The 19,064-nt window shown below is 42.6% G+C and overlaps 1 protein-coding gene across 4 annotated transcripts in view; it reads left to right on the plus strand.

Moving 5' to 3' along the window:
- The window catches only part of LOC143299790 (calcium-activated chloride channel regulator 1-like), a 104,751-nt gene that overhangs the window by 65,065 nt on the left and 20,622 nt on the right, over positions 1-19,064 (plus strand). For all 4 annotated transcript variants that reach the window (XM_076613224.1, XM_076613222.1, XM_076613225.1 and 1 more), the window contains exons 7-11: positions 2,503-2,641; positions 4,030-4,136; positions 5,450-5,674; positions 15,767-15,871; positions 17,014-17,205. In XM_076613224.1, the coding sequence (XP_076469339.1) occupies positions 2,503-2,641; positions 4,030-4,136; positions 5,450-5,674; positions 15,767-15,871; positions 17,014-17,205 (768 nt within the window). The remainder of the gene's footprint in view (positions 1-2,502; positions 2,642-4,029; positions 4,137-5,449; positions 5,675-15,766; positions 15,872-17,013; positions 17,206-19,064) is intronic.

Consider the following 19,064-nt stretch of genomic DNA (forward strand, 5'->3'; position numbering starts at 1 on the left):
AAAGTCATCAGCGTGGAGGGCTCTGGAGACATGCTTGGAGATCTTCTCAGCGATGTCGTCGATGAAGATGAGGAAAAGTGTAGGGGAAATGACTCCTCCTTGCGGCACACCTTGCTGTAGAGTGACCCGATGGCTGGTTTTTCCGTCGAGTTTTACCCTTGCCCTGCGGTGTTGGAGGAAATCCTGGATCCAGCGGTACATCTTCCCTTCCACTTTCTTGTTGAGGAGCTTCAGGAGAAGTCCTGCCTTCCAGACCTTGTCGAAGGCCTTGGTTAGGTCCACGAAGACTGCAAGCACCTTCTTCTTTTCTTGAAAGGCAGTCTCTATCTCCTGTGCAAGGTACACCAGCTGGTCTTCGGTGCTGCGGTTTTTCCTGTAGGCTGATTGGGTATTGCTGAGCAGGTGGTTTTCTTCAAGGTGTTTCAGGAGTCGAGTGTTCACCATCCTATCCATCACCTTGCCCAGACAACTCAGGAGGCTGATTGGTCGATAGCTGGACTTCTTAGTCTTATCCTTCTGCTTCTTTCTGATGGGGACGATGATGGCTTCTCTCCACTGGTCTGGAAGTTTCCCTGTGTCCCAGGACTGGTTGATGATCAAGAGGAGCTTCTGTCTGGCTACAGGTCCCAGGTTCTTGATCATGTCATTTGGGATGCCGTCTTTCCCAGGGGCTTTCTTTTTCTTCAGTTTCCTGATAGCTGCACTGAGTTCGGCCATGGAGAAGGCTGTCATCATGGACTGACTCGGGTTCTGCTGTTTCAGCTTCTCCTTGATCTCCCTCTGGACTTCCTGCACTCGGGCTTCAGGGAGTGTTGTGGTGCTGCCCTCTCTGTAAAAATCTGCAAGGATGTTGGCTGCCTGCTTGCCCGCGTGGTGCTTGCCGTTTTCCTCAATGACAGTTCTGCTGTGTCTGGTGCCCGTGTCTTCGTTCAGAAGCTTGGTCAGGTTCCACAACTTGCCGGTGTCCTTCTCCATGTTGAGACTGCTGGTCTTCTCATTTCAGCTCCTCTGTATCTCTGTTAAAGACAATGTACAAATGCGACAACATAATGCAGTCTGAGCACTCTTGAACTGTGGTCAATCATGGTCAGCTGTTGGGGAACATAGACCTGGGGGAACTTAGACCTAGGGGAATATAGACATGCTCCCCTGCACTGGATGCCAACTAGGTCACTGTTAACCTCTCTGATGTTGTCTGAAAGTGAGCATGATGTGAGCGGGCGTGGCATGGCACGTGAAGGACATTACGAGTATGTCTGTGGGTGGGTGGGAGTGGTGGTGTGTGTGTGTGTTTGTCTGTGTGTGTGAACATAGACGCTAGCGTCAAAAACAGGATTGCTTAAGTCAGCGCCGCCGTTGGGAGACTCCGTGAAAACGTCTGGGAGCGGAGACAACTCAGCTCTACCACTAAGCTGAAGGTCTACTGTGCAGTGATCCTTACCACCCTCCTTTACGCCAGCGAGACCTGGACTGTCTACAGCAGACACTCCAAACAGATCAACCTGAGCTGTCTCTGCAGACTCCTCCACATCAGGTGGCAGGACAAAGTCCCCGACACGGAAGTCCTGGAACGAGCTGGCCTCTGCAGCGTCTAAACCCTTCTGCAGAATGTCCAAGCCAAGTGGGCCGGACATGTGGTGAGAATGTCAGACAGCCGACTGTCTAATCAGCTGCTGTGTAGCGCTCAGTTGGAGGACAGAAGAAACGCTACCAAGACTGCCTCAAAGCGTCCCTCGAAGTTCTGGGCGTCGACATCAACACTTGGGAGACAGTTGCTCTGGACCGCCCAGCTTGGCACAGCATAATCACCACAAAAGCCCGTGCATCACCGAGGTGCAACGAAAGCGTGCTGTGCGCAAAGCCTGAGCAGCATCCACTGCCACAACAGCACCAACTCAGTTGTGTCCCACATGTGGGCGAGACTTCAGGGCCCGGATTGGCCTCACCAGTCACCTCTGGACCCCCCCCCCCCCCACACACACACACACGTCTTCCATCTCACTTTTTTTGCATCAATTGCAAAGTGGCTTGAGCGTTGGAATGAGTTATATACATTCCCTTTATTATTATTATTATTATTATTGTTGTTGTTGTTGTTGTTGTTGTTGTTAGTATTAGTATTGTTATTATAATCATAATCATCACCATTATCATTATCATCATGTATTTTATGTGTAAATGTGATACAGACTGGTTGGGTGAGCGAAGTGTACACAGGAGGTATATTCCAGCCATGGGGAATAAGAAATGGCCTAGGCTACTTCTTATCCGGAGTAAGAACTAGCCAGGGATAAGATCTGGCCTGTTACACCGGGTTAAAACATAGACTCACTTTGTTTACACAAGTGAGTCAAAAAGATTAAAAAGAGTAAACCGTGAAACAGGCAACCAAATGCTTCACATCTTTTACTATTACCAGTGAGACTGATGATGATAGCGTTAAAGATGATGGTGATGATGATAATGAAAATGGCGGTGATGATGATGATGACCCTTTTACAGATAGTGGAGTTTTGTGACGACCCCGTGTCATCACCAAAGCCATTACGTCATAACTACCTGGCCCCGAACCGCCAGAACCGGCTGTGCGCATACAGGAGTGCTTGGGAGGTCATGAGGAAACACGAAGACTTCCGTAAAGGTCTGCACTTTCCTTTTGAAAAAATGAGGATGGATGGGATTTATCATTGACTCTCTCTCTCTCTCTCTCTCTCTGTACACACATAGAGTCAATGGTAAATCAGTGTGTATGTGTGTGTGTGGTGTGTGTGTGTGTGTGTGTGTGTGTGTGTGTGTGTGTGTGTGTGTGTGTGTCGGGAATGGGGGAAGAAGTTTGAAAAATATCTCATTGACGCTCACGTCCGAAGGGGAGGATGCCGTGCAATGTTTCAGATTCTCAAGGAGACGCCACTGCTTTCGGACAAATCCATATACGCTACATCACATCTGCTAGGCAGATGTCAAAGCAAGAGCATAACCCAACGCACTAATCAGGCCTTGAGTGCCTGCATATATATTTGTGTACCTATTGGATTGGATTTCTTCTACAGAATTTCGCCAGAAGACAACACTGAAGTTGTCGTGGGTTCTTTTTCTAGTGCGTCAATTGCCTGCTGCACAGGAGACCTCGTCTCATCCGAATGGCGAGACGCTCAGTTTGGTTTTGCAGTCAAACTTAGGAGAAAGGGCGAGGGTGGGAATCGAATCCACTCCCTTACAGACACTGTATTGGCATATGCAAGTCTTTACCATTCTGCCACCTCCCACACATTCACGGCAAGAGACAGCTGTTTCGCACAGTGGGCTGCTTGCTCCTATGTGCCTACTGGAGAAAAATATTTTCGCTTCAGCGTAGAGGAACTCTTGTTTGATATATATGGATACTAAGATAGCGCCTATCCTCGGTCGGAGACCAAGCTTTAAGCGGTTTACAAACTCGGGGGTCATCTGCACAACAGGCTGCCTACCTGGGTGGAGCCGACTTACGGCTGCGATTGGGCGCTCATCATTCGTTTCCTGTGCCATTTAATCAGATTTTAGACACGCACACATACACACTCAGACGGACATGTAATGTGTACGACCGTTTTGTTTATTTACCCCGCCATGTAGGCAACCATACTTCGTTTACGGGGGTGTGCATCCTTGGGCATGCTCTTGTTTCCATAACCCACCGAAAGCTGGCATGGATTACAGGATCTTGAACGACCGTACTTGATCTTCGTGCGTATACACATGAAGGGGGTTCAGGTACTAGCAGGTCTGCACATATGTTGACCCAGGAGATCTGAAAAATCTCCACCATTTAACCACCACACGCTGTTACCGAGTTTCGAACCCGGGACCCTCAGATTGAAAGCCCAACGCTTTAACCACTCGGCTATTGCGCCCGTCAGTTTGGGAAGGACCTCTCTTTTTATTGATTAAAAAAATCCACCAACACAAGCAAAAAAGTGAAGTGAAAAATAAATAAGCACTGTCGTATTCCGTCTTCTTGTATGAATAGGACATTACTGATGTGTCTGACAGCACGGCGCCCTCTACCGGACGACACAGACACTACTCCAGTGTTCCGCTACGTTCAGGTCAAACCCCCCAAGAGGGCCTTAGTTCTGGACACGTCTGGCAGTATGACGGTGAGTATGAACAGTCCTTGACTTCTGTCAATATTGGTAGAGTGAATTTCAGTTTACTTGCTCATTATGTATGTTGGTTCACTAAAAATAGATTTCAACCAGTCAAATAACAAATTCATGCATTTTCACTGTCAGCCTCTCTCTCTCTCTCTGTCTCTGTCTCTCTCTCTTTCTGCGTGCGTACATACGTACGTACGGTACGTAGGTACGTACGTGCACGTGTTTATGTGTGCATGTGAGTTCTTTTGTGCGGAAACATGATGATGAAAACGATGAAGATGATGATGGCAGTGCGGATGACCTTGATTTGGTGATCATCCATTAGGGATGCCTAGTTATGTCATATGCACGTAAGTTATTGTTCGACAGTGATTACTTATCATTATTTAGTGAAGGAGAATTGTAGGTCGCGAATCTTAAGAGGCTGATGATGGTGGTGATGGCAATGACGACGACGATGATAATGACACCAACGATGATAAACACTACGACAATGATAACGACACCAACGATGATATTGACTACGACGATGATAACGATACCAACGATGATAATTACGACGACGATGATAATGACGACGACGCTATAATGACACCAACGATGATAATGACACTAACGATGATAATGACACCAATGATGATAATGACGACTACGATGATAATGACGACGACGATGATTTTGACACCAACGATGATAATGACGACGACGATGATAATGACGACGACGCTATAATGACACCAACGATGATAATGACACTAACGATGATAATGACACCAATGGTGATAATGACGACTACGATGATAATGACGACGACGATGATTTTGACACCAACGATGATAATGACGACGACGATGATAATGACGACGACGCTATAATGACACCAACGATGATAATGACACTAACGATGATAATGACACCAATGATGATAATGACGACTAAAATGATAATGACGACGACGATGATTTTGACACCAACGATGATAATGACGACGACGATGATAATGACGACGACGCTATAATGACACCAACGATGATAATGACACTAACGATGATAATGACACCAATGGTGATAATGACGACTACGATGATAATGACGACGACGATGATTTTGACACCAACGATGATAATGACGACGACGATGATAATGACGACGACGCTATAATGACACCAACGATGATAATGACACTAACGATGATAATGACACCAATGATGATAATGACGACTACGATGATAATGACGACGACGATGATTTTGACACCAACGATGATAATGACGACGACGATGATAATGACGACAACGACGATGATCCCTTAGGGCTCCTCGCTGAGCGTAATGATGCGGGCAGCCAGTAACTACATCCTGAGCTGTGTGGAGGAGGGCAGCAGTCTGGGCATCGTGCAGTTTAGCACCAACGCCACGGCGCTGTCTCCCATGATCACCGTCACATCCGACAGCGACCGCCGCAGGCTGATCAAGGCGCTGCCACGCCAGGCCGACGGCAAAACCAGCATCGGGGCTGGCTTGGAAAAGGGACTGCAGGTGACTGTCCAGTCGTGTCGTGTGGTATTGTGTGTTGTTTTATGTCGTGTCGTGTTGTGTCGTATTGTGTGTTGTATTATGTCGTGTCGTGTTGTGTTGTATTGTGTGTTGTATTCTGTCATGTCGGGTCATATTGTGTATTGTATTCTGTCGTGTCGTATTGTGTGTTGTATTGTGTCGTGTCTTGTCGTATTGTGTGTTGTATTGTGTGGTGTCGTATTGTGCGTTGTATTTTGTCATGTCGAGTCGTATTGTGTGTTGTATTCTGTCGTGTCGTGTCGTATTGTGTGTTGTATCCTGTCATGTCGAGTCGTATTGTGTATTGTATTCTGTCGTGTCGTATTGTGTGTTGTATTGTGTCGTGTCTTGTCGTATTGTGTGTTGTATTGTGTGGTGTCGTATTGTGCGTTGTATTTTGTCATGTCGAGTCGTATTGTGTGTTGTATTCTGTCGTGTCGTGTCGTATTGTGTGTTGTATCCTGTCATGTCGAGTCGTATTGTGTATTGTATTCTGTCGTGTCGTATTGTGTGTTGTATTGTGTCGTGTCTTGTCGTATTGTGTGTTGTATTGTGTGGTGTCGTATTGTGCGTTGTATTTTGTCATGTCGAGTCGTATTGTGTGTTGTATTCTGTCGTGTCGTGTCGTATTGTGCGCTGTATCCTGTCATGTCGAGTCGTAATGTGTGTTGTATTCTGTTATGTCGTATCGTATTGTGTGTTGTATTGTGTCATGTCGTGTCGTATTTTGTGTTGCATTCTGTCATGTCGAGTCGTATTGTGTGTTGTATTCTGTCGTGTTGTATTGTGTGTTGTATTCTGTCGTGTCGTGTCGTGCTGGCCTGTGTCGTGTCATGCGTGTCGTGTCGGGTCATGTCGTGCTGTGTCGTACAGTCTTGTGCTGTGCTGTATCATGTCGTGTCGTTTAGTGTCGTGTCGTGCTATGCTGTGCTGTGTGCTATTGTATTGTACTGTGTTGTGTCGTGTGGTACTGTGTGCTGTGTCGTTTTGTGTCGTGCTGTGCTGTGCGGTTGTGTTATACTGTGTCGTGTCGTGTGGTACTGTGTGCTGTGTCGCTTTCTGTCGTGTCGTGCTATGCTGTGCTGTGTGCTGTTGTGTTGTATTGTGTCGTGTCGTGTTGTACTGTGTTGTGTCGTATTGTACTGTGTATTGTGTCGTGTCGTGTTGTGTCGTGTCGTGTCGTGTCATGTCGTGTCGTGTCGTGTCGTGTCGTGTCGTGTCGTGTCGTGTGTCGTGTCGTGTCGTTTCGCGATGTTTGTTTTGTCGCGACGTGTTGTGATGAGTTGATATCTGTGTGAAATTCGACCTGATTTTCCCGCGGAGCGCACGTCTTAATGTGGGCAGGTGGGGACTTTGTTTTAACCCCTTGACTGCTGCACGTCGCTGCCAAGAGATCAGTGTGGCATGTGTTACAACTGGAAGAGCTACGTATTGTGTGTTGAATATCATGATGAGGGATTCTGCTGAGCCAAAGCAGTGCAGTCCCCAGAGGAAGAAGCCCGGACAAAGTGTGATGACTGGCATCCCGACATGCAGACTCCATGATGACTCAGTGAGCCAACAACCCGTCACTGACGACTGTACTTGTCAGCAGCAGTCAAGGACTGAAAGCATAATAAATACAGTCAACAGTTTAATGCACAAAAGTACAAACAATAGAATGTAATTATATGGCGCAAACTCATCATAAATGTAATGTTCTCAAAGCTTCTCACATGAAACAATAAATATACAATAGTGCAATACACATGAAAATACAACGCATATATGTTTATATCAATAAACACCAAGACAGTATTACAAATTGCATACATGAACAATCAAACGCACACACACACACACACACACACACACACACACACACACACACACACACACGCGCGCGCGCGCGCGCACAGATGCACAGTAAACACCAACCGCATGCACATACACAACAGGATATTTTCAGTAGAGATTGGTGGGAGGAGGCAGACTTCATGCAGACAAACAACTATGCTTCATCACATCCAAAGGCCAGTTTGAACAGGTAGGTTTTCAAACTTGTTTTGAAACAGGACAGAGTTGGTTATAAATGAACAACACATACGGACACAGCGTGGTAACAGATATACATGAATGTATGATAGTCAGTCGTGTCCGACTATGACCATCAAAACAGCAGAGGAGGCTTCTGCTGTCCCGACTAGCTGGGCTAGAATTTGATTACAGTGGAGAGTGTCGTACCCAAGTTACATCCCCACTCTCTTGGCCAAGAGGATTTTAGACAGTCGGCGTTGGGATGGTTCCCGAAGGCCAACTAGCCCCCAAGGTTGCAGCACTAAGAGCCAGTGCAGTTTTGCCTCCTAGTTTGAGAGACATAGTCCTTCACAAAAGATTAAGCTGTCAATGATTTCCCATTGCAATGGAGAAACCATCGATAATACAGATTTCACTTTGCTGTAGGTCCAACTGTAAACTTATGTCAATCTGTGATATAATCGGAGTGATGGGACAGTATACACATTAGCTAAAGTTAAACGGGTAAAGGGTAAATCAAAAACATCAGTTGTCCATTGAATTATGTGTTGCTTTGTACATTCTGTGACTCGCATATGTTTGGTGGTATATATTTTTTTTCCCCATCCCCACGACCACGGACAACAACAACAGCGATAATAGTAATAATGATATACATATCGACAGGAATAGCAATAATAAGATGGTATGAATAAAGGAATGTGTTAAAGATTTTGATGCTTAGTAAGAAATTATGATTGTATTTCTTATCCCATGGTTTCCATTCCAGACACCAAACTCCCTTTCTTCAGAACCAAGGGGATAAGTTTCCACGACCGTTTCCAAACAGGCTGGCGGCAGGGACAGAAATATCGCCTCTTCCAGGAATAAAAGATGAACGGTTTTGAAGAAAGGAAACACATGGGTTCGACTGTTGGCATGGAGATAAAGACAGTTGGTGTTTTTGGATTGGAAGAAACCCCTCAACCCTGTGTGTTACGACAGGCTGACACCACAACCAGCGCTACAGCTGGCTTGTAGCAGACGTTCTGTCTGGCATTGTGCTGGGAGTAGTTTCTTTGGATAGATGTGTTCGCATACTCAAATACGCCCTGGCTACACACACACACCTACACACACACACACACACACACACACACACACACACACACACACACACACACACCCTACCCCCCCAAAACCCCCCCCCAAAAACCCAACAAAACAAACAAAAACAAAAACAAAACAAACAAAACAAAACACACACACACACGCACACACACACACACAAAACAAGAGAGGCAAGGCCTTCAAGACTCACTTGTGATACACTTAAAAAAAAAATCCAAGCTTTTTATGTATTGAGTATAATTTCAAAATGTAATGTTTAAGATGAGAAAGATCAGTTTAAAGCAAATTAAGTCCCCTAGCATTAATTACAGACTAATTTCCCTTTTTTACTATATGCACCAAAACTTTTGCAAAATAAATAAAACTTCCATGCTTAGCAAAAGAAGTTCCTGTTTGAACAAAAAATGATAATAATGACTGCTCTTGTTGTTGTGTCGAATATTATATCAAAGTGCCAAGTTTAGAGAATACAAAAAATATAAATATAACAGTAAATTCAGTTTGCATATAATTAGGCTTCATTTTTAATTTTTTTGTGCCCATCCCAGAGGCGCAATATTGTTTTAAACAAGACGACTGGAAAGAACTGAATTTTTCATATTTTTATGCCTAATTTGGTGTCAACTGACAAAGTATTTGCAGAGAAAATGTCAATGTTAAAGTTTACCACGGACACACACACACACACACACACACACACACACACACACACACACACACACAGAAAACCGAACACCGGGTTAAAACATATACTCACTTTGTTTACACAAGTGAGTCAAAAAAACCACACACACATCACCCTCACCACCACCACCACCGCCACCACCAAATCCCATTTGCAGCACCCATCGCTCAGTTCAGCCCTATCCCAACCCTCCTCTTCCCGCCATCTTCTCCCTCCCGCCCTCACGCCCCTCCCCACCCTCCCACCCTCCCCTACACACACGCGGGAACGTTTAATTTCATTTAGTATCCGGTTTATTTCGATTCACATCCATGTGCACAAGGTGTGGTTAGGTCTTTTTAGCTTCATTGCTGAAATGCGTGGTTGAAAGATAGCCAGACATTCTATTCTTGCCAGCATTTACCAGAAAAGAACAAAATTCTGGAAAGTACACACAAATAACACAAACTAAACCATTGATGTGTTTACTGCACACGAATATTTCAAAGAGGGCACTGATTTAAGTAGAGTGGACACAATGAAAATTTCAGTCGGAGATGCCGTCGAAGGCAGGCATGTTGACAGTCCCTCACTGTCGAATCGTTCTCCGTGCATCAGGCCTTTGATATGGATCAGCAGGCTTGTTGTGATATGGATCAGCAGGCTTGTTGTGATATGGATCAGCAGGCTTACTGTGATATGGATCAGCAGGCTTGTTGTGATATGGATCAGCAGGCTTGTTGTGATATGGATCAGCAGGCTTACTGTGATATGGATCAGCAGGCTTACTGTGATATGGATCAGCAGGCTTGTTGTGATATGGATCAGCAGGCTTACTGTGATATGGATCAGCAGGCTTACTCTGATATGGATCAGCAGGCTTGTTGTGATATGGATCAGCAGGCTTACTGTGATATGGATCAGCAGGCTTATTGTGTGCCAGAAACACGGCCGTTCGGCTCATCATACTTGTGACGAAACAACTGGACTTTTTTTTTTTTTTTTTTTTTTTTAAAGGAGAAATCAGAGGATGCGTTCAAGTTCTGCAAATGTACAGGGCTGTCTCAGCATCCATGAAAGACTTTCGTTTCTTTTTTTCTTTTTTGTCGTTTTTTTAAAATTTTATTATCTTTTTTATTTTTCTTCCGTCTTCATTTTTCTCCTTTCTTTCTGTTATCTTAAAAAAAATCTTTATTTTCATTTCCTTTTTTTTCCATTTCCTTATAACATATCTTTTTCCCGATGGCATTATCCAGCGTTTTCAATATCATGCAACACAAAAGAAGAACCCAAACATAAACACACACACAATGACCCCGTTCACAGTTACAGTGTTATGAAAGAGAAAACTAGGCTCTCTCTCTCTCTCTCTCTCTCTCTCTCTCTCTCTCGGCACTATAATTATGCAAGAACAATATGTGTGTGTATGTTTGATGTGACCACCTGGTCACTCGTTTTTTTTTAAATAGTTTTTTTGTTTTCTTTCTTTCTTTTTTTTGTTTTTGTTTGTTTTTTGTTTTTAATTTTTTTTAATTTTTATATTCCTTCCAGATTTCTAAGGTGTAGCTCTGTTTCGAATATAAATTCAAGATTCTTACATTTGCCGTATTTAAATTTGGAGATAGCAAGCCTTGCAACCAATAAGATAATGTTTACTTGTTTTCTTTTTGAATTTGATAATATATCAGTTGTAGTTGCACCAAATAATGCTATCTCCTCGTTCATTGGGATCCAAGTGTTATACTTAGAAAGTATAAATTGTTTTACGTTTGTCCAGAAAGTGGTGAGCTTGGGACATGCATAGAATGCATGTTCAATGTAGTCGGTTTCTTGGCACCAATGGCATTTGTTAGTATCTATGACACCCATTTTTTGTAGCATGATGTTTGTTGGGTAGATGTTGTGTATGAATTTGAAATGTAACAACCTCAGTCGAGTTTCCTGCGTGCATTCATAGGCCAAGCTGAAATAATCTTGGGTATTCATCTCTAATTTTCGTCACCAGAATTGCACCGCGCAAATCTCATGGTTTTTTTTGAAGGGCAAATATGTTCCTGATTTGTTTATTAGACAGGGTGGTTACGTTTCTTTCTTTCTAAGAGTTTTATTTCTTTTGGAGCGACATTACAATTAAAAGCACAGTGTGCGTTCTCAAAAGGTGCAATATTTTGTTTTGCAAGGATGCTCCATTGTGCTTTTTCTTCTTTGAGGAGTTTTACTGCCCATATTACCAAGTACATTTGTTATTGGTGTTCAACATTTATCATATTTAGGCCTTCGTGTGCTTTGTCGAGACTTAGGACTCCCTGTTTCACTTTCTCAAATGCTCTTTTATTGTTTTGTTTTTTTCCACAGGAATCTGTACAAGAGAATATTTATATAGTTTATTGTCTTTTCTGGGATCGATGCTACTTGCAGCAGAAGAGTGAATTGTGACAGGAGGAGTGTTTTTGCAAGTATAACCTTGCCAAAGAGTGATGGGTTCTTACCTTCCCATCTTTTAATAGTTCTGATTACTGTATTTATTCTAGCTTTCCAGTTCACTTCAATTTCCGAAATTTCTCTGTCTGGTGAAAAATATATGCCCAGAATTTTTATTTTATCAGATTTCATAGGTATGCTATTGTAGGTTCCAACTTCTTTTTTTCCTTGAACCCAACCATATTCCTTCTGATTTTTTTTTAAATTAAGTTTTTGTCCTGAAAAGCTTTCAAATTCGTCGATAGTATTTATCTGTATATCTGTATATCTGTTAGCGTAGTGTCATCTGGAAATTGCTTTATTTTGGAAATATTGGGATGACCGTTGTCGTTGAAGCTTTGATGCGAGAGTTTTATTTCTTCAATTTCTTTGTTGTTTCGAATTCGGATGGCTAGGATTTCTACAGCTATAACGAAAAGGAGGGGACTGAGTGGACATCCTTGTCTTATTCCTCTTTCAGTTGGGAACCAGTCGGATAGCCAGCCACCATTGTGTATACAACTTTAGGTATTTCTCATTGCAGTTGAATTAAACTTGCGAATTTTGGACCAAAATTTAAATGCCAAGTGCTTGTTTTATACAGTTCTTTGATATCGTGTCGAAGGTTTTTGAGAAGTCTAATGCGATCAGTGCACCTTGCTGGTCAGTTCTAGCTAAATATTTTGTGAGATCATCAAATAATCTCAAATGAAAAGCAATGTTTCTACCCTTTATAAATCCTATCTGATCTTCGTTGATTATTGTTTTGATTACGTTTTGCAGTCGTATAGCCAAAGCTTTGGTAAATAGTTTGTAGTCTGTGTTGGTAAGAGTAATAGGTCGGTAGTTTGCTATATTGTTTCTTTCAAGGTTTTTCCTTTATGTATTAGTGTTATGATTCCCTTTCTCATTGAAAAGGATAATTCGCCTTCCTCCAGGGCATCGATTATACAATTGGAAAATGGTATTTTCAGTCGGTCCCAAAATTGTTTATATAAAAATGGTGTGAGACCATCGCTTCCAGGTGCAGAGTCTTTATTTAGCACATTGAGTGCATGGGCGAGTTCCTGCACAGTCATTTCTTTGTCACAGTCTTCTTTTTGTTCGTATGTCAGGACTGGAAAATCCTGGTCAGATAGGAAATGTTCCCGTATGTCTCCCCCAGTTAACGATTTGTCTTCTTTGTATAGATTATCAAAATATTCTTTTATTTCTCCAAGTATCTTTTCTGGACTGTCTGTTGTCGTTTCATCTATTTGAAGGCAAGATATTGTGTTTGATGTTGCCTTTATTTTTTCTAACTGGAGAAAGTATCTGGTGTTTTTCTTACCATGTTCTATCCATTTGACTCTGGATCTGACCTGCGCTCCTCGAGCTTCGCTCAGTTCCTGTATTTCTATGTCTTTCTTCATTTTGTGTATTTTTGTTTGGATTTCTTTATTGTTTGGGTCTTGTGACAATTGGTGTTCTGCTTCGTTTAGCGTTTTTATGGCAGTTTGTTTGTTTTGACGTTGGGAGTTATTTGTTTTTGAGTATAGAATACAATAAGATTTATACTTTGAATATTTCCCAAACTTTCTGTCGATTTTCGTGTTTATATTGCGCAAAATGTTCATCAATAAAAGTGTTTGTTCCGACGAGGAAAGCTTGATCTGTTAGCAGGGAACTGTTGAATTTCCAGTATCCTGGACTTCTCTAAAAGTTGTTTGTACTGAAGACTACTTTAACGAGTTTGTGGTCCGATTGTGGGAACACCCTTACATCTGCCTTTTTTCCCCCTTTTTTTCTTATCAATGGTTGTGTGAAAGAGTCGCAAAATATATAGTCGATTCTTCTTGCTGTGAATGGGTTTGGTCTGGACCAAGTGTATTCTTTGGCGTCAGGGTGGAGTGTCCTCTACGCTTCGATAAGATCAAGTGATGCTAACAGATTGGTAAGCGCTTCGTTTCAGGGATCGAGTGTGGTTTGCCAGCAATATTGTCCAGCTGGCTTGCTGTTGTATTGAAATCGCCCACTACTCACAGGTTGTCATACTCTTGGTCCTACAATAGATCGCCGAGTTGGGTTATAAACGTTAATTTATCTATTATAAAGTTTGGAGCATAACAATTAGCAATAGCATTCTCTTTGTCTTCTAGCATTACCTTAATTGATGGTATTCTATCCGTTGCTTTTATGTGTTCAATAGTGGTTTTTTGGCCAACAGCAAAGTGAGAGCTGTATTATCAATGGTTTCTCCAGTCAATGGGAAATCATTTACAGCTTTGTCTTTTGCGAAGGACTATGACTCTCAAACTAGGAGGCAAAATTGCACTGACTCTTAGTGCTGCAGCCTTGTGGGCTAGTTGGCCTTGGGAACCATCCCAACGCCGACTGTCCTAAAACCCTCTTGGCCGAGAGAGTGGGGATGTGACTTGGGCAAGACACTCTCCACTATAATCAAATTCTAGCCCAAATAGTCGGAACAGCAGTTGCCTTCTCTGCTGTTCTGATAGTCATAGTCGGACACGACTGACTATCATAGATATATATATATATATATATATATATACACAGTGGTTTGTTTCTTGTTATTTATGAATATCGTTAATCCATTACTTCTATTTGTTCCTGATATATGAAAAACTTCTCCTGGCCATTCTCTCTCAATTTCCTGTATTACATCGTCTGTAATATATGTTTCTTGTAAACATGCAATACCTAGATTTTGGCTTCTTATAAAGTTAAATACTACTTTTCGTTTTAATTTGTTTTTTAGGCCATGCACGTTTAGCGTTCCAATACTAAGAGTGTTATTCGCCATGAGTATGAGTAGTGTTTATTTCACTGTCCATTATCGTTAGTCCGTTAGACGAAGCCAGGGTCGTGGAGGTGAAATCAGTCCAGTGTTTACCCAGATAAAGATTTCGTATAGACCTTTTTTTTTAAACTGCACAATGTCCAGTGACTGTCTGATTCAACATCTTAAAGAAAACCTTCACTTGTAGTTGTCCGTTGGGCCGACACGTTGCACCACGCATTTTTTTCCCCCCAAATCTATTTACAAGCAAACGCCATTATTTGGTGAGAAAATACTCGACATTTTCCAATATCGAGCATTTGTTTTCGCATATTCTGACAACGAAAAGCCATTCATTTATTCATTTATTTATTCATTTGTTTTTCAATGTCAAACGTGATGGGACAGACATGTGTCAGAGAACGCATCCGAAAGAAATGGATCATCCTTTATGTCAGCCCATAAGTGATTTAACCAAACGCGTTTGGTAATTCTGTTCGATTGATCGAAGCCGAAAAGTCATGATAAAAACGGGTTTGAAACTTTAACACACACACACACACACACACACACACACACACACACACACACACACGCACACACACATCTATCTACATATATGTGTGTGTCTATATATATATATGTGTGTGTGTGTCTATCTATCTGTTTATTGGGATCGTAAAACATTGAAATGCTGGTCGATGTGGGATGTTCAAGATGGCATCGATCTGTTTCCAACACACAGCTTTCGGTTCAAACATACGTTTCTGCTGGTGAAGAAAAACGGAATTTGGGCCGCTCTGGATATGTATTCGTGACCCCCCAACCTTACTCCACTTCCCATTCATCGTCAGTGTCAGCCTGTCGCTTTTGTTGTTGTTGTTGATGTTGTTGTTGTTGTTGTGCAGAAGCACGTGAAGCTATGAAGGCTTTGCCTCATGTTACGATGTTGATGATGATGATGATGATTATTATTATTATCGTCGTCATCATCAACATGACCACCAGCACCATCCTGACACTGACGTCATTGTGCCCCATCCAGCTGCTGAGGTCCGTGGAGGGACAGCCCGGTGGCACCATCATCCTGATCACTGACGGCAAGGAGAACGAGAGGCCCTTCCTCACTGACTTCCAGCTCAAACTGCAGGTACCTGCCACTGCTTGACCAGTCCTCATGTTGTTTCCATCATCATACATCATTTATATAGCGCCTTTGTAGGTAAAACATGCTGTGCACAATGTGAACAGATGTTTAGGCACGATTATGCATGTAAGTTGTCATTTTAGTGTTTAAATGTTAAGCCATCGGATTTTACATTGTGTATGTATGTGTGTGTGTGTGTGTGTGTGTGTGTGTGTGTGTGTGTGTGAAACGGTACTTCTGTGCAGCACCCCAATCACTCTTCACAAAGTTGAAGGAGAAGAAGAAGAAGAAGAAGAGGAAGAAAGTGTTTATTGATCTATGAATTCATTTATTTATTGTATTTCACTGTTGACTCAGGTAGTCATGTTATTCATTCATTTAAAACGTGTAATGTCTTTCCTCGTGGCAAAAAAGGAAACCACTGCTCTGTTGATGCACGTGCATTATGTTGGGTTGGCAAAATGTCAAGGACCACCTGGGAACGTAGTTTTCTCCTTGGAGGCATGGTGAAATGATGCCGATTTAAAAAAAAAATTTTGCACTAGCCTCTATACAGCCAATGTAATGAGCTCCACACATAGCCGTAACGTTTTTTTTGTTTTTTTTTTTCCCCAATACCATTTTATGAGAACATTCCTGCTGTGACGAAGTGGCCCTTGCATTTTTGTGGAGTCTGGTTGTTACTCTGTTCATTGTGCAAGTCCAGTAATTAGTAAACACACACCTCCCATTTTGGGTTAAAAACAGTTCATATGGTAAACAGATCCTTGTATTGTCCACCCCAGTTTTAAAACAAAAAGGAAGACAGTTATCATGAACTAAACAGATTGTTCAGTTTGTTTTTAATTTTGTGGTCATGTTGCTTTAAATAATAGTGCAGATTTCGATCCAGAGATAAATGATAGAACACCTGAATGAGATGTCGATGTGTAATTCAGCGACCAAGTGAGCAGCCAGTGTTATATTTTCACTTCCAGCCCAGCCGGTGCTGGATAGTGACACTAAGCAAGGGACTGGGCTCCCGCAAAGGGTACAGTACTCAGTAACCACCCACCCCCAAATTTAGGGTGAATTTTGTGCAAAGTGAGGGTGGGCGCTTTCAAGGTAGTGGTCGTAGTGTTGTTATTTCACCTGTGTGCCTGCAGAAGCTGGGCGTGGTGGTGCACGCTCTGGCCTACGGTCAGGGGGCGGAGAAGTCCATCGCCCAGCTGTCCAGGACGACAGGCGGCAAGACGTTCTACTACAGTGGCCGCAAGGACTCCACGGCCCTCATTGACGGCCTGGCCGCCACCGTGCTGACCCACAGCCCCGGCCTCCACTCCACCCTGCCCGTGTCGGTCAGCTGCCATACCCACTGCCCGCTGATTGAGTGATTAATTGAGTGGTTGATTGGCTGATTGATTGAGTGGTTGATTGGCTTATTGATTGATTGATTGGTTGATTGGCTGATTGATATTACACGTGTATAGTCTCTAGGCACTTCACGAACACGGAATCACTTGCACAAAAAGCTGCCCACAGGGTAGAGACAACTGAGAGCTACTTTCGGGTCTCATCATTGGTCATTGATCATTGATCACAGGGACATGTCGACTGGAGTTTAACCACCCACTGGCTGACGTCCTCAAGGTCACCTTGTTCAGGGCTTGGTCTCAAAGACCAAAAAGCCAGTGCTCTGGTCACGTTGGTCATGTTGAAAGCCGATTGGGTAGTTGGTCACTGGTAGGGTCAGGGTGTGATGAAGATAATAACAATGATAATAATAATAATGATACCAATGATGTTTTTATAGTATACTCTACCTCTTTAGGACAGGGGCCCAGAACGCTGACAATCTACATCGAAACGGGGAAGAAAGGTTACAAAAAGGCACACACACACACACACACACACACATACACACACACACACACACACACACACACACTAACAGAGGTTGTTGTCAAGTTGTCACTGGAAGGTTATGTCCATTATGTTTTTTTTTTAAATGTTTAAAAAACAAAACAAAAAAACAACCAAGTGGGCCGCATGGTGTCATCTCAAGAGCTGTGAGCATGATGAGGTCAGCTTGCTTTCTTTCCAGTGATCATCATCATCAGTACCCTCAATATTGTTACAGACAAAAAGAAATGACTTCCAACGATGATAATTAAAGAGATGAGAGAGGGTGAGGGGAGGGGGTAGAGGACAACGAAGGGAGGAAGAGAAAGACTGAGAATGACATGAGGGAGGTAACAATAGTAAGGAAATGTTACCTTAAAACTTTCAATGTCAACCCTGGGAGTTCATCCTCAACTGTCTAAAACGCAAACAATATGATTGCCTAAAGAGACAGAGACAGAGTACGAGCTAACGTATGGGAAGAATACCGAATCACACTAACAGTTTCAAAAATGAAGTAAGAATACAACATTCTGGCACCTTTAAACTGTAATGCTTATGACCTGATCTGAGATACATTATCATTCTTTGAGCTACCATATATTCTTTCTGTCAGTCTGCCTGTCTTTTTCTTTCTTTCAGACTTGCCTTTTTTCTTCCGTCATTTGTTATTCTTTTCGGTTTTCTCTTCGTAGGTTTTCTGATTTATGATTCTAATTGAGAAACATTGTTTGTTTGAGCTGCCCCAGATTCTTTATGCTAATATGTCTGTTGTTATCTCCTTTTTTTTTCTTTTTTGTTGTTGTTGTTTTTTCGTGTGTTTATTTACCTGATTTACTTCTGTTCCGTCTTTTTGTTTGTTTTTGTTTCTCTTATCTATTTCTGTGTTGCTTTCTTCCTCTGTTTCTCTTTCCTTTTTTCTTTCCTTCTCTTTCCTTCTTCTATTTTCTAAATTTCCTGCTGGTGTCCACTTCATCCTTTCTTCATTTAAATTACCTCCCCCTTTTATTTCCTTTTCTTTTTTGGATCGTTACTAAGCTTCTTCGTCAGTCGTTAATTAACATTCTTTGATTCTGGATACATGTAGTAGAGAGTTTCCTTTCCTCAGAATCGAACGTTAATTCCATGTCTCGGTGGTCTCTCACCATTTTCCTTAGCAACACTGATGCAGGAAAAGTTCGGGACACTGGCCTGGAACCCCCATGGCCTGTCTGTTGCGACACCATGGCTGGGGAGCCGCTTGAATGCACCGTTGAATTCAGTTCACTCACAACCTGTCCAGCCAAAGACTTTCCTTTATCAGTTTTGCTGAGGA

This window comes from Babylonia areolata, chromosome 25 (assembly GCF_041734735.1).
Source record: "Babylonia areolata isolate BAREFJ2019XMU chromosome 25, ASM4173473v1, whole genome shotgun sequence".
Lineage (NCBI taxonomy): Eukaryota > Metazoa > Mollusca > Gastropoda > Neogastropoda > Buccinidae > Babylonia > Babylonia areolata.